General features: G+C 39.6%; 1 protein-coding gene across 2 annotated transcripts in view; it reads left to right on the forward strand.

Moving 5' to 3' along the window:
- LOC149266326 (uncharacterized) overlaps positions 1-17189 on the forward strand; it is a 297072-nt gene that overhangs the window by 233750 nt on the left and 46133 nt on the right. For both annotated transcript variants that reach the window (XM_089430322.1, XM_089430327.1), the window contains one exon: positions 14995-15143. In XM_089430322.1, the coding sequence (XP_089286448.1) occupies positions 14995-15143 (149 nt within the window). The remainder of the gene's footprint in view (positions 1-14994; positions 15144-17189) is intronic.

Below are 17189 nucleotides of genomic sequence, written 5' to 3' on the forward strand. Positions count from 1 at the left end.
CTTGAAAGAATGATACGTAAGAGCCGAGTAGACTAAGAAACACCAAGGAGGAGTACTCATCTTAAGGATCATATCATCACTAAGAGCAGAAGACCTCACGAACCATACTTCCACTTAAAGAAAGAAGGACTACACATTTGAAGCATCTTGAAGTCTCCATATTCTACATTTCTAAATCCAATGGAAGCAAGGAGAAGAATTGCCATCATCATCGAAGAAATCAAGGTGATCTCCTTCACATTGAAGCAAAGATCATATCTCGAACATCTTTGAAGAAGATCATCATAGAATCAACATCATCAAGAAGGCACCAAGTTGAAGATATCATCATCTAGGAGCGTTTTCACTTGACAAGTAAGTATCTTTATATTTATGTCTGAATCTATGATCAACATGACTTCATTCTGCAAGGAAAGCAACAAATTGGTTGGGTCATCAAATTTCCTTGCATGGAAGAAGAGGATAGATTTGATCCTCATAGAGAATGAAGTTATTAAATATGTAAAGGGGTCCATCACCAAACCATCTCAGGAGCGAGCTCAAGCATTATCGAAGTATATGAAAGGTAAAATAAGGGCTCAAAGAATTCTTGTAGAATCAATCAAGGATTCCCTCATCCCTTATGTAGCAAAGTTGGAGAAATCGAAGGATATATATGAGAAGCTTGTAGAATTGTTTTCTGTAAGCACTGCAGGAGAAGTCATATCATTGAGAACCAAATTATAAAAAATGAAGGTGTCAAGGGAAGAAGGGATAGCCTCATACCTTATGAGGGTGTCACAAATAAGAGATAAACTACAAGAAATATGAGAAATAATGTCTGATAAAGCAATGACCACTGTTGTGCTCAATGCACTACTTGACAAATGGGGCAACTTTGTATGAAGTATCTATGGAAAGAAGGAAGCCACTCCATTAAGTGAACTTTGGTCATTATGTAAGATAGAAGAAACTAGGTTGAAGGCAAAGAGCGATGTTGATCAAATGAACAAGTTCAAGCATATGCTTCCATCTCTAGGAGAACAAGAAAGTTTGGAAAGTTTGATCCTGGGAGAAAGAAGAAGATCGATATGTCAAAAATACAATGCTATGAGTGTAATGAATATGGGCACTTTAAAAGGAATTGTCCCAAACTCAAGAAGGACAACCAGAAGAGAAAGGAAAGAAATGAAGCATGTGTTACCAAAGAAATGGAAGAATAAAAAAAGAACAAATCAACGGAGGAAGTGAAAGATCTCTACTATGACTGAGATAATCTCTTTCACTTAGTTCTTTTCAGTTATAGAAAGCATCAGAAGTATGATAGGATGCATTATAGCAAGATAGATATGACATCATCATAGAAGCATGGAAGGATAGTTGAAGTAGAAAGTCTACATGGTTGTAGCAGTCATCCTGATAGAAAGGAAGTAGCTCATGGCATCTCCATTGGAAGCATATAAGGACAACCAAAGTAGCAATCTATATGGTTGGAGAAATTCATCTAGCAAGATAGAAGATAAAGAGATCATCATACATCATCATCATTAGAAAGGAGCATTTGCAGAATGAGGATCATTAAGATCCTCCATTGGAATCTTTGTTAGAAGATTCACCTCTACTTAAGAAGAAGCAAGTGTCTCGCAGATGGTCTACATTCCACATTATGTGGGATCTATAGGTTAAAAGGATGACAATATGATGACAAAGATGTGCAACATGACAAGTTGGTTGAAGTACTTTCATCTTCAAGCAAGGAAAGGAAGTTGCTCGAAGGAAGTCTAGATGGCCACATGAAGGAAGAGGTATGTATATATTTGATAGATAGATAAAGTCATGTCATCATATGGTTGTAGATAGAATGGGTAGCGTTACCCACCACTTTGTGGGTGATATCCCTAGGAGAAATATTTTCTCCAAGATGGTCCTCAGCTGGCAGACAATAGCCCCTTGCAGCCACCAGGTAGCTCATTGTGCCATCTTCTCTGCCACTTGAGCCAGCCATGTGGTCCCTCGGCCATCTTCCATGATCGTATGTTTGAAGGTGGGCCTCCCGAATCTAAAGGTATGCCTTGTCATTTGGAAATTGAGTATTGTAGTTTGCTTGTCATGGACACTTTTGGGCATGGATTAATGGGGGGATTCAACGGAAAGAATGGGCTGGGTCTGTGCTTCTGTCCCCTAGACCCCTTTTAGGAATTAACCTTGGATTCTACTCTCGTGGGATCTCTATTACTGGCCATTTGGTACTAGGGATGGTATTTCACGGGAAACCTTGATTTTGGTTGTGTGGTCCCACTCCCTTATCCGCTTATATTACCCTCTTTCCATTCATTATTACCTCATCCATCATTTTTCTCGCTCATTGGGTCCACATAGGGTTAGCTTGCCCCTTCCCCTTGCCCACACCTTGGGTCATGGCCTAGAATGAAGGCTGGAGGTTGATGTACCTGAAAACAAAGTTAAAAGCATATATGGCCACATTCAACAGGAAAAGTACCACAAAGTGCAAAAGATGGTCGGGACAAAAACATTTAGCACGTGGGCAAAAGCCAATTCATGAGCTCAACCCTATCATCATGGCCATCACCCTAGTTCCTACAGGTTCTTTGAGACTTCTTCATCGTATAGAAACCCATGATTTTCCCTACCCCTGGTAAGCGATGAACCACCCCACTTTAAAGGGGGGATTTCACTGTTATATCTTATACATCATGCTCTAGCGTCTTGAGACCCGAGCAGTTAATCAAAGAAAATCATAAAAAGGAAAGACATATAAAGAAGGGTGGAAAAATCAAGGGCGGGGCACCTCATGTACCATGATTGCTCCCTCCTACACATTATAAACCCAAGTGTGGGCTTCCCTCTTATTAGCTACCCTTGTACCCCAACATGTGACTCGGGGCTGCCCCTTCTCATCCCCTACTTCATTCACCTATTTGTCACATGCCACCACCTTTTGAAGGATGTACCTTGAACACATTATCCCCTTTAGAAGTAGAAACCACCTAATAGGGCACTTGGTTAACTCCATTTGGAGTTTAGGAGACATTGGCACATCCTGAAGCCCATTATGGAAGGGCAGGCCATTATGAAGTCCCCACCTGTGGTCCATGATTAGGTAAGCTAATTTACTTGATTTCTCTAATGACTTGTTGTACTAGAAGGCTAGGGGACGCATTTTATCTTATGCAGGATTGCCGATGGTTTCCATTTGGGGTTTGGTCTCCCTATACGGGGTCCTAATCCTTTAGAGGGCTACATTGGCACATGTAGGGTGAGTGTTGAGAGCCATGGGCCTCCACAAAAGCAGATTGTACGTCATTGATCCCCACAACCATTTAGAGATTGCTCATGGTTCACTTTTTGGACGAGGAGGATGCACCTGATCCATCAAGCCTAACTGGACCTAGATCTACACCATACACTTGGCAGATGATCTAAGATTTGCACAATGATGTGGCATAACCTACACCATCATCCTAGCCCTTGCAGACAATCTACAAGCTTCTTTGATTTGTTTGGAGACCCATGAGGACACTTGTGTGCCCCCGCATGTCATTTGGAGCACCACAGGTTATTACAAGGGGCCAACCCCTTGTCCACTGCTTTTGAGGGTCCTATTCTTCATTGTGGCACCCATGGACCTCATTAGGCCTCTTCGAGGGCCCTACGACATGCATAGATTATTATTTGACCCCTTGGAGGCTTACTTTTTCATTTATGAGCTAGTTTGGTGGGCTTGTCACCAAAAGTTGTATTATTAGCACATTATTTTATTTTTGGGGCTTATGTAGGCCAAGGAGGCTAATTCGAACTCCTAAGTTGTGTATAAATAGGAGTGAGATGAGTTCATTTCTCATCATCACTTTGGATTGGACCTCTCTCTTCTTTAGAGAAATTTGCAATTTTACTAGTTGATGAATTGGAGCTTTTATGGATGGATTTTGATGTATGGTTACTAGTCTATCTTCTCTTGGAGCTGCTCTATTGTCATTTGTGAATGGTTGGATATACTCTACTGCATGTAAGTATGAAATTTTGATGTTATTCTTGTTACCTTTTGTCATATATTCTGGATTGGGATATTCGTTGTTTTAGGGCTATTTGCTGCATGCATATTATTGCTTAATATTGTGGAATTGTCTCTATTATAACGTTCTCTCCATGTATGGGCCATGTAGTGTGAGCGAAATCTTCTAAGGGTAAAATTTGACCTTGATAAGCCATTCCTCTTGCGCATTTGAAGTATAAAAGCTGCAAGATTGCTTTCACTTGACCTAGAGAGTTTATGAAGTAATTTTGAGGCATCCTTGACTGGGAACCAAGAAATCTTACACATAGTCAACTTAGACTCCATTCTCCCAAGGATTAAGGCACTGATCTACCAAGGGTGGTCACCAAAACTGCTATTCTTTCACCTTCTCCCAAGTCTAGCCACACTGGGGTCCCTAGGGCATCAATTTCCCGACAAGCTAGCCACTCAAAAAATCCGATCTCCTAGGCTCTATGATTATACCTATCACTTGACATTATATCATATGCATGGTAGAGTAGGATGCATTGCATACTGATTTTTGCATTAGAACTAATGGCATATGATATTTCTCATGGTAGATTAGCTGCACTTAGATTAAATTTGCATATTTTATCTTTGTGTTGATTTTATGGTCTAACATATTAGCATGTGCGATCATGAGACGTTGCGAAAGCATGCTGCCCCGTTTATTACATGTGCAGGTGACAAGTCTACGATAACCAAAAAAATGCTGGAGTTCTCGTGACGTCTTTGTCGAGTAGCTTCACCCACTTCTTCGAGAGATCATGTCCTAGTTGGAGCCAGATGTTACCCACCACTTTGTGGGCGATATCCCTAGGAGAAATTTTTTCTCCAAGGTGGTACTCAGCAAACAACCAACAACCCCTTGCAGCCACTAGCTAGCTCATTGTGCCATCTTCTACGCCACCTGAGCCAACCATGTGGTCCCTCGCCCATTTGCCATGATCGTATGTTTGAAGGTGGGCCTCTTGAATCTAAAGGTATGCTTTTTCATTTGAAAATTGAGTATTGTAGTTTGCTTATCATGGACACTTCTGGGCATGGATTAATGGGGGGATTCGGCGGAAAGAATGGGCTAGGTCTGTGCTTTTGTCCCCTAGACCCCTCTTAGGAATTAACCTTGGATTCTAGTCCTGTGGGATCTCTTTTACTGACCATTTGGTTCCAAGGATGGTATTTCACAGGAAACCCTGATTTTGGTTGTGTGGTCCCGCTCCCTTATCCGCTTATATTACCCTCTTTCCATTCATTACTACCCCATCCATCATTTTTCCCACCCATTTGGTCCACATAGGGTTAGCTTGCCCCTTCCCCTTGCCCACACCTTGGGTCATGGCCTGGAATGAAGCCCGGAGGTTGATGCAGCTGAAAATAAAGTTAAAAGCATATATGGCCACATTCAACAGGAAAAGTACAACAAAATGCAAAAGATGGTCGAGACAAAAACATTTAGCACTTGGGTAAAAGCCAATTCATGAGCTCCACCCTATCATCATGGCCATCACCTTGGTTCCTACAGGTGCTATGAGCCTTCTCATCATATAGGAACCAACCCTTGTGGGCGATGAACCGGCCCACTTTAAAAGGGTGATTTCACTTGTATATCTTATACATCATGCTCTAGCCCCATGAGCCTCGAGCAGTTAATCAAAGAAAATCATAAAAAAGCAAAAGACATATAAAGAAGGGTGGAAAAATCAAGGCTGGGCCACCTCATGTACCACGATTTCTCCCTCCTACACATTATAAACCCAATTGTGGGATTCCCTCTTATTAGCTACCCTTGCACCCCAGCATGTGACCCAGGGCTGGCCCTTCTCATCTCCTACTTCATTCACCTATCTGTCACATGCCACCACCTTTTGAAGGATGTACCTTGAAGTAAAAACCACTTAATAGGGAACTTGGTTAGCCCCATTTGGAGTTTAAGAGACATTGGCACATCCCGAAGCCCATTATGGAAGGGCATGCCATTATGAAGTCCCCACCTGTGGTCCATGATTAGGTAAGCTCATTTACCCGATTTCTCTAATGAATTGTTGTACTAGAAGGCTAGGGGATGCATTGGATCTTATGTAGGATTGCAGATGGTTTCCATTTGGGGTTTGGTCTCCCTATACGGGGTCCTAATCCTCTAGAGGGCTATATTGGCACATGTAGGGTGAGCGTTGAGAGCCATGGGTGTCCACATCAACAGATTGCACTTCATTGATCCCCACAACCATTTAGAGATTGCTCGTGGTTCACTTATTGGACGAGGAGGATGCACCTGATCCATCATGCCCAACTGGCCCCAGATCTACAACATACACTTGGCAGATGATCCAGGACTACACGATGATGTGGCATCACCTACACCATCATCCTAGCCCTTGCAGGTGATCTATAGACATCTTCCATTTTTTTGGAGACCCATGAGGACACTTGTGTGCACCCATATGTCATTTGGAGCACCACATGATATTACAAGGGGCTAACCCCTCATCAACTGCTTTTTAGGGTCCTATTCTTCATTGTGGTACCCATGGACCTCATTAGGCCTCTTCAAGGGCCCTACGACATGCATAGATTATTATTTGACCCCTTGAGAGGCTTACTTTTTCATTTATGAGCTAGTTTGGTGGGCTTGTCACCAAAAGTTGTATAATTAGCACATTATTTTATTTTTGGGGCTTATGTAGGCCAAAGAGGCTAATTCAAACTCCTAAGTTGTTTATAAATAGGAGTGAGATGAGTTCATTTCTCATCATCACTTTGGATTGGATCTCTCTTCTTTAGAGAATTTCACACTTTTTCTGGTGGATGATTTGGAGTTTTTATGGATGAATTTTGATGTATGGTTGTTGGTCTATCTTCTCTATTATCATTTGTGAATGGATGGATATACTCTACTGCATGCAAGTACGAAATATTGATGTTATTCTTGTTACATTTTGTCATATACGTTGGATTGGGATTTTCATTGTTTTAGGGCTAATTGCTACATGCAAATTATTGCTTAATATTGTGGAATTGTCTCTATTATAACGTTCTCTCCATGTATGGGCCATTTAGTGTGAGCGAAATCTCCTAGGGGTAAAATTTGACCTTGATAAGCCATTCCTCTTGTGCATTTGAAGTATAAAAGCAACAAGATTGCTTTCACTTGTCCTAAAGGGTTTGTGAAGTAATTTTGAGGCCTTCTTGACTGGGAACCAAGAAATCTTACACATAATCAACATAGACTCCATTCTCCCAAGGATTAAGGTATTGATCTACCAAGAGTGGTCACCAAAACTCCTATTCTTTCACCTTCTCCTAAGTCTAGCCACATTTGGGTGCCTAGGGCATGAATTTCCTGACAAGCTACCCACTAAAAAAATTCGATCTCTTAGGGTCTCCTGTGCTGGCCTTTCCTCTAGCCCTTCTCTAAATTTGATGAGGTTCTGATAGTGGAGTTGGGAGAAAAGCCAAGCCCCAACTCCGGGACCAAAACTTGCCCTGCCATCCCCAAGGCTAGCAGTTCCCAGGGTCAAATCAACATCTTTGAGTAATTATATTTTCTTTAATCCTCTCTCCACTTTGTCTAGGGTTAGAATATCATTGGTTGCTACATTCCTCCCTCATACCCTAGACTGGGTCCACTTGGCCCCGTGTGGTCCCACTCCTTTGAAAGACCATTCTTCAAGAACCATCTGAGATACCAATTCTAACAAGGATTTTAGGGATTGGGAAACTCCTTCACAAGTCTTATCCCATAAACCTAACCCTCAAATCCTCTCTTACTTTCCTTAGATTACCTAGTACCTTTCTTACAAAGCAAGCAATCTTTATCCTTCAAATTATGGGAAAGGGTTATTCGGGTAATTCATATCCATTGACTTATCCTTTGTTAGTGCCTCCACACATATTGGGTCTCCTCCCATCAGTGAAAGTCCGTAAATGAAAGGGAGCCTTAGCTGTGGTGACAGTGGGCTAAGACTCCATTTGTTGCCCTTGGCCTAGCATTTGCCCATTACGGATTCCCCTTAGGTCCCATACTAGTTTGAGCATTAACAGGTTGAATGCTCAATCTCTTGAGCATGATAAAAGAAGAAGAAACTTTTCCTTTAGAAAGATACATGAAGGCATGTAGACAATATGCCTTGAACCCTTCTACATATTAATGTGATATGGCCTCATGGAGAATATGAGGTGGTTGGCATTCATAAATCCTATGATGGGGGAGCTATGTATAGACGATCCTGTGGAAACAATATGTGAATAGAAGGTGAAATAAGAGTTCATGAAAGATGTATCTATAGTCACATAAGATAAGATAAGTAATTAACATCTAAGAACAAGAGGGATTAGCCATGACATCTCCATGAAGAAGGTATGAAGACCTTGATAGGTATGTTGGAAAAGGAAAACCTTGGTAATATGTGTCTTGGAGATGGATTCATACATGTGTATGATGTTGATGTGGCAAAAAACTGATGTCATGATGAAAGGCCATTATAAAAAGGTAACTTTGATTTGATGTTCATTTTGGTTTTTGAAAACATCTGGTTCGGTTGTTATAGGGCTATCGAAAGAAGGTTGTAGATGTCACCTACAACTAATACTCATGTGATTGGATTGAAGATCTTGAAAGAAACATGACTTGGAAGAGGTAACTATCTGAAGAAAAGCGAGATGTGGACTAGAAGATGTTTTTTCGATGAAGAGAAGGATGACATGACTATTGGTTCAACACTATCGTTCATTGAAGGGAAAGTGATGGAGAAGATGGCTGATGCCCTACGATAAAGTAATGGTGAAGAAGGCTCCGTGATGAAGAAGATGAAATTCATGACATGATGCAAAAAGAGGAGCCCTACAAGTAGTTGATTGTACCATGATCTCTACCAAAGAGCAGATAACTATTGTTGGAAACAAATCCCTAGATAAGAGGGAGCTTGGGCAAGTCCCTAGGTAAGAGGGAGCTTGGGTATATTCCTTTTCTAGGAATGAGTAGATCCTTCTTAGTTGAGAGGGTGAGATAGACACATCATTCTTGTCTTCATGTTATGAAGAAAGAATGGAGGATTGGTTAAGCATCTAGTTTCTGATACTCTTTGAGGATGTGGTAGGGCATCCTATCGGTAGTCAAAGAGGAAATTCCTTGAGGATGTGTTATTCCAAGACATGAATTGTCCTAGAAGGACATGCCTTGTGAACATCCGGCTGGGGTATATGCCTTAAGAGACAATGATGATGGTTTCTATCAGTCGTTGTTTCCTCAACATTGTGCTCTGATCTCGTGGAGAGATAGAGCTATTAGTCAAGGCCTTGCTACGTGAGAATGCTAGTTGGTATAATGAGATGCAACGAGATAAGGTGAAATAATAGCTTATGAGATGGCTTACCAATCCGACTCTTCTTATGAGAATGTCCAAGTACCCTATATAGATTATGAATACCTCCCTAGTTAAGAGGGAGTGTTGAAATATGTAACTAGGTTCGGTCTTCATAATGACATATGTAATCATGATTTTATTATTTGATGTAAAGAGAAAAATAAATTTATTATTGTCATTCTTGAGGCATGGGTTTCATGCTCAAGGTAAATTTATTTATAGTTCAAGCACCCATTGAGCGCTTCTAGGGATTTCCATTGAGTCAACAAGTCAATTGAGTCATTGTCATGTATGGAAGACCCTCTTGGGCATATTGTATCATGTAAAGAAAATTATTGTAAGTCATAAAATGTGTCAAAGACCCTCCAAGACCTTGTCAAACGAGCAACATCAAGTCGGCCTTCATGAAAGAACAAGCCGACTTACAAGGTGACAAGTTGGCCTCATGAAAGGGCTATTCAACATCCTAGAGAGGCTATATATAAGGGAGCTCAACTTCATTTGGAAGGGCATCCAATCAAGCGGCAACAAGTTTGACCAAGGAAGATAAGAAGACAAGAAAGAATCCTCGTCACCTAACGAAGAGAAGAAGAGAGAAAGCGAAGTTTTTGGACCGTCTTTCGGCTATTATCCTTCACACGTGCAAGAAAATTAGGGCACCTATTGCAACAATTAGACCGAATTGCAAACTTGCTAAGGGAAGCCGAGTTAGGGCCTTAATAGGTATACTTTGCAAGCCAAATTCTATAGAAGAAAGAACCAAGTCAAGCGAAGGAGAAGGAAGGAAGAAATCATCATCTTTTCACATGTGCAAGAGCTAGGGTTTCTGCAGTAGTCGAAGTTGCTCGAAGGAAAGCTCATCAAGAAGAAAGGTTGACTTGGCCTTGGAGGGGTCTTTGCCAAAGGTCTTAGGTCTCAAAATCCGTCATTTGAGGTTCTATAAGAAGAGAAGATTTCTTTTGGGTTTTCCTCTCAAGAGGAGAGGTTTTGGCTCGGGCTTATAGCCTACATCTTGTGTCCTCTTGTCTTATTATTCTTCATTGTTTGGTAGCTGTTTGATGATAGAAGAACACTAATAATAAGAAGAAGCTAATAAAGTTAATTAAAAATACATCACAAGCAGTTATCAAAGTAAGAGAAATCACCTAATCTAGGTGCCCGTAGGTTTCTCAACACAATGGGTGTTGCACTTAAATTAGTGTGAGATTTTGTTGTAACGGTGACTATGCAGATAGACTGATAGATGAATTGGATTGACATGAACAATGGTTGTAGTGTGGATAACAGTGGTTGAGTAGTGTTACAGCAATGGTTGAAGGTTATGGTATCAATTTGTGATAATACGACTGAAAATGGTATGGCGATAGTGGCTATATGAAGTATGTACCAACAGTTACTAGTGTGACAATGACTATTAATCCAGTGGTTGAGTTCACAGGGATTTGGACTGGATTTTAAATAGATTTCTTGATTGAATTTATCATTTTTTCCAGGAACTTGGTGACTTTACTTTAAGATTGCGCTTGACAAACTTCTGATTTTTCTTTAAAGTTTTTTGAGTTTATTGTTCTGAGGCTTCTGCGATTAGTCTTCTGTGCAGTGTTTTCTTCTTCCGGGATTATCGCATCCAGGATTATTTAAATTGACGTTTCGAGCCATCCACTGTGGCTCATCATCAGGATAGATCCCGGAAGAAGTTTTTTGAGTTTGTATAAGTTTTTCTGTGAGACCTTTCTTCAAACAGTTTGTGGGAAAACTGCTGTAGGTTTTTTCTTAATACTTTCACTTCAGAAAATATATACACTGGACAAATAACATCCAAATGAGGCCTCTAAAGAGTCAAATATGATATCTTCATTACTCACAGCTGTTATACTTATACGTAATTTTTGCCATATTATTATCACAATACCACAGTAAAAAGATGCAAGATTCCCTCTTGTATATTCTCTTAATTTCCAATAAATTAATGAGTCTATGTGAAGGTTACAGTGATCCCTTTTGCACATCAGTTTGTTATTTGTTGGCTGTAGGTGGACAATTCTCCACTATATTTCCGGTTAAATGATAACAGACCCAGACAAATGAGCTCAAGTGGTTATATATATGATTCACAATTATTCAACAAGGAATACGCTACTGTTAAACACCATGTGATGAGGAACTGAATATCTCTCATCAAGGAGAATAACCCAGAATTGCAACAGCCATTAACTCATTCATATGCAGGCATATAAATAACTGATAAAATGCATACAACTTAAGTTTGGAACCTGGAATGTGCTATGGCCACATATCTGGAAACAATAGTTGACTTGGTGTGGGTATCAGCTCCTTGGTAGTGAAACAGTCAATAGGAACGGATGCATACACAATTGTCAGACCTTTGGAACAATGCTCCAACACTTGTTTAGGATATGCGCTGCCCAGAAATAGATACACAGGTTCACACTGTATCCAGGTCTTTGTATCAGGACCAAGCCATTCAAATATATCCCTGAGGTATTATGCATACCCTCCAGTAAAGCTACAGCAACAAATAAAGGTGAGGAAATGGCGTTTGACCTCCTCAATATTATTTTCAGAACTCGTGGGCCCACACAGCAATAGAATGCGGCCTCTTTAGGGATCAGTTTGTGCCCAGATATGAAATATGACCTGCCTGTCATAGTGCTTCACCCTTGCAACCCATACGATACAGCCATTGAGTGATATGCAGCCCAGATAGAAGGGAGACTCAGCTAGCAGTGAAGTATGCTCTCAGCCATGACTGAAAATTAGAAATGTTCGTCCCAAAAGGTGAATCAAACCACCAACACCTTCAAATATCCTTCACGCCGTGAGCAACACCTTAAGGAAAATAAACTCGATCTCTGTTTGGCTAAGGGATTCGATTTCCAAGGCTCAGATTTGAGCTTATGTGCTCAGACATTCATGAAGTTCCCCTACCTGCCAAAACGATATAGAAATACCAAATAAGCTCCTAAAATCAACTGATAAATCTTGAGTGCCTCAATATTTCTTGCGAACCTTGTTCTCTATTGAAGCGCAGTGGTGAAATCTGAGTGATTTCGCTGTCAAATCCATCTAGGGTGTCTAGTTTCAACACCGAAGTCAGCTATGGTGGCTAGGGTTCCAAAGCGCTAAGCTTCTCCTCAAGAAAACTCTCCAAGAGCTCTTTCTCCAAAACTCACAATGCACGAATGAATGAGGAGAGACCCCCTCATTTCCCTTTTTATAACTCACTTACCTTTTCCCTCCAATTAAATAATTAAAAACACTTTTCCTTTCTTTATTTAATAAAGTGACTTTTATAAACTAATTAAAGTCACTTTTAATGCAGAAAAATGGTTAATTCGCCTCTGCGGTCACAATGGCCACCCAGAGTCCCTTTTTTTATCATCCTGCCCTGTAGATCCTTTCGCCCCAATTCCAACGAGCTATTACACTAAGGTATTTCTCCAAGTGATCAGCCCAAAACAACACCTTAAACGTAATTAATTAAAATATGCCTGTTAATAACTATGTTTTACAAAAATCGTCAAAATGCAACAAAACCAAGAGTAATCTGTGTGGAATTGATCCTAATGATGAAATATGGTAAGTGATCCCAATCAGACTTATAAAACTCCTCTACAACCGTCCGGGCCCACCAGTGGAGTAATCCCACTCCTATGAACGGGCTGACACAAGCTTTGGGAATCCCTCCTAACCACCTCACACGGCAATCCAAAATTTGGGGACGTTACATCTACTGAGCTAGAGAAATGCTGAATGTAATGAACAAAGTGGTTCCTTTCAAATTTGTAGTGGACAGAACTTTCTTTTCAAAGTTTCTTTTTTTTCCATTTATCTACTTATTTATTTATTTTTATTTTCCTCAATATCTGATTTTATTCTTCAAACCTGTAGAATTTTCTTTCTTCAACAGAGTTCTGAGAATTTTAAGATTGGCCAAAAGACAGTGGTAGTGGAAGACTGGAGTCAGAGAAAACCTTGAAAATTTAGTGTGGCCAAATGGCCAATGGAAAACTTGACCAAAGCTTTGATGGCCAGAGGCCAGGAGCAGACTTTGCTCTGATACGAAATGAAGCCAACCAAATATAGTCTATATAAAAAGTATCCAAAATATATGGAATAATATAAAAGAACCCATATGGATTACATATTTCATTGAATAAAATATGAGAGATGATGATTGAATTACAATGAGGGTCCCATATAAATACCTAAGCATGTGCCTTTTCGTTTAAAGTCTTTGTTAGCCATTACTTAGGTGAGACGCAAAAGATGGCATTACTTAATAGGTTAATTGTTGTTCTGGAAAATCCCTTTGCATGTTGACACAGATGCTACAGTGCATATAGCATATACAGATTCATGAACATTGAAAATAACGTTGTCAAAGGAAATTGGCTTCCAAATTGCCAGGCCAAATGCACAATTTCAAGTATCAGATGAAAATGGGAATCCTCAAAATATTCAGAAAACATTATGCACATTCTCACAATAGCATTACCTTAAAAGCAATGCAAAATTTTTTGAATCATCAGACTTCATGCACAAATGCAACCACGTGGTGAAATTGAATGCACAGGCTGACAAAATTATCAACTCCGAATTTTTATTAAACAGTCAGTTGTAAAGCATCATTCATCATACATTCAGGTATCTTTGAAACCAAAATTTTCATCGGAAGGGTCTATAATTTTATATCGTTCAGCAAAAATGCTGGTTTCATTGAATTCATCATGTACTTTACAAGAGATGCCAAGGCAAGAGGATTGTTCAAACCAAGGCTGAATTTCTGTGTCTATTCCATACTAACAAAACGGTGTAAATAATTGCCATTAATGAAATCAATTGCTAACTCAGTATGGTTTAGAAGTTAAACATGGAGTAAAAAGGTTCTGGTATATTGGGAAGAAAATCTTAGAGTTGAACCACTAGCTTGCTGCAAACTAAAACCTCAACTAATTTGAAAAAGTTCCTGAGACAAAACACCATATTGTTGTGCAACATGTATTGAGTCAAAATCCCTTGCTCAGTATCAAAACTGAGTCAGAAATCATCAAACCAACATGTGGTATTTCAGAAATGTCTCTTCTCAGTAGGTGCTGACATGATTACCATATTCAGTTTCTCTATCATGAGACACTCTCTGGTTGTTTGGGTTATAGAGAACATGCTTCACGATAATTTTTCAAGTTTGTCCAAATAGAAATTCCATCCACGATGATTGCCTTTGAATGCCTCTATTTTCAATGGTATCAACAAGATCCATCGTAAATTTTTTCAAATTCAGTGCTGTGATTTGGAAAATTGCTTATTTAATTATTGAGCATATGCATGATTTTTCCATAGGAGTGTGATGATATGATAGAATATGTAAATCGGCTATATATTTTCTACATTTATGTTTCAAGGTTTCCTTCATTTTGTGGATGATTGAGATGTATTCATTGCCTGAGAATTTGTTTTCAGCTGCATTTCAATTCCATTTTCCATTTTCCATATTCCTAAAACTTTGTTATCCCCTCTTGGTTGTTCACTATATATTTTCAGTATAACTGAACAAATGAAGTGCTTTTTCAGGATATCATACTCTCTATGATTGGTATCGATATGTTGAGAGCGAGCATTTTCCTGATCCAACTGGATTAAGAACTAGGATGGAGCACTGGACATTTGGACTATATCCTGCATGTATCAAATATTTAATGTCTGCCTTTGATGTTCCAGAGGTGCGCATCATGTCATCTTTATATATGTCATTGTGCTACTCAATGTTATCAGAAGTGGACTGGTCATCAAACTAGGAAACAGACCAGAACAGCAAAAAAACCAGACCAAAAATCAGTGGACCAAAAAGTACATAAAATATTCAAATTTTGAAAAAAATTATGTACTCATGTGCATCCATATGAATCCAAACCATTATAAGCAAATATGCAAAGTTTTTCGTATATATGGCAAGGGTCCATATAACCAAAATAGCAGAGTGCTGTCCATCTCTGAACCAGAAATATGTTAACAGAGGCTCTTCTAAATGGCCTTCAGAGTCCAGAAAAATTCATGCTACAACAAATAACTACTAATTATCAAAATTATTTCCTATATTGGGATTCTCATCATCAATATCACTCTTTAAGCATTAAAATAAGATAGAAAAAGTTTAGGATGCCAAATCAATGATTTTGCTCGAGTAAAGGGTACATTTTTACCAGGGCCATGATAGAGGGCTTGGTGCTCTTGATTAAATGCTAGTTCCATACACTTAAACATGACAGAATCCAATGGAAACATTGCAATCCTGCCAATCCTGCAATCTTGAAAACTGTTAACTCTGCTAAATTTTGGATGGGATTTAGAATTCTACTTTCTCCTTATGAAATCCAAAGACATCTTGAAAGAATTAATGGTATTGGTAAAAATTTAAGTAATTGCTTTAAGAATTTAACATCACCATTAATTGCATAACATTTGTAGGGTCTTAGGGTTGACTATTAGTCTCCTCTACTCATAAATTATTATTTTTTAAAAACAAATTTCAGTTTCATGGGTAGTCATGTCATACAAAGTCATACAGCACTGACTGGTTCAGTGAAAAAGGCCTGGTTTATCTCCGAACCGGCCTTTTCCATTTCAGTGCCACTGGTCGAACTGGTTTGGTACTCAAAATTGTCTGACTAGATCGGCACTCAAAAAGGTTGGACTTGCTGGTTCAACTGGTTCCAGTTGGATCCAATAAGTGATGCTACTTAAAACAACTCACAGTTAGCTTTGCTAGGACAAGGGAGGAGTCTGGAAACATGTGACACAATACTCTTATTGGTGAAGCAAATAAATCTACTCTGAAACTATTGTTCAAAACAAGTTGTGATTCAAGGCATTGCAAGTATGGTTAGCGTTGTCATGTTAGGTCTTAGGAAGTGTAAATGGTCAGAGAGGGCTTCTCCCTCTGATCCTCAACAAATGGTTTAATATGAAACGAAGGTTATTAAGGCCAAGAGGATAATTTTAGACTCGATGAAAAACCATTCAATTCCTCACAGAACAGAAAAATTCATGTGTTGGTCAAGCTATATATTTCTCTTTAGTGAAGTGTCAACATTTCTGGGAAGATGTTTTTGAAGAGTAAGCTTGTTGCAAGGAAGTTTAAATCTGCGATTCTGTTGAAGATATAAATTGATTATACCAAAAAAGTAAAAGATATAAGGTGTGATAAAGTGGTAGACACTCTCCTATCACCAATGTGGACTGGTGCCTTGATGGATTGGCCCTGTGACCCACCATTTTGTGGGTGATATCCCTAGGAGAATTTTTTTCTCCAAGATGGTCCTCAGCTGGTAGCCAACAACCCCTTGCAGCCCACCAACTAGCTCGTTGTGTGTTAAGTTTAGGTATGTTCTGTGTTCTATGTTCCAAATCGTTTGGGAAAGTCACAAATTTGACCTTTCCCCGGGGCTTTGACATAATGTCTGCGACCTGTACATCAGTCTCAATGCGATGGAGCCTCCTTGCTCATCGACGTACCATATCCCAGATAAGGTAATATCTGATGTCTATATGTTGGAGCAATTATAGAATACGGGATTCCTCAATAATCGAATTCCCCTCTGGTTGACCCAGAATATCACGGTGGTATCCATCATGTGTACAAACAGCTCACTGAAGGGCTTCCCCAACTAGGCAACTTCACACGAGGCATACTCGTAGCTATGTATTCAGTCTCACCGGTGCTCAAAGCAACTGTCTTCTGCTCCCTGCCCATCCAGGATATCGAGTAG

This window comes from Pinus tabuliformis, chromosome 6 (genome assembly GCF_031772625.1).
Source record: "Pinus tabuliformis cultivar Carrire ecotype Pingquan chromosome 6, CPIR1, whole genome shotgun sequence".
In the NCBI taxonomy this organism is placed as follows: Eukaryota; Viridiplantae; Streptophyta; class Pinopsida; order Pinales; family Pinaceae; genus Pinus; species Pinus tabuliformis.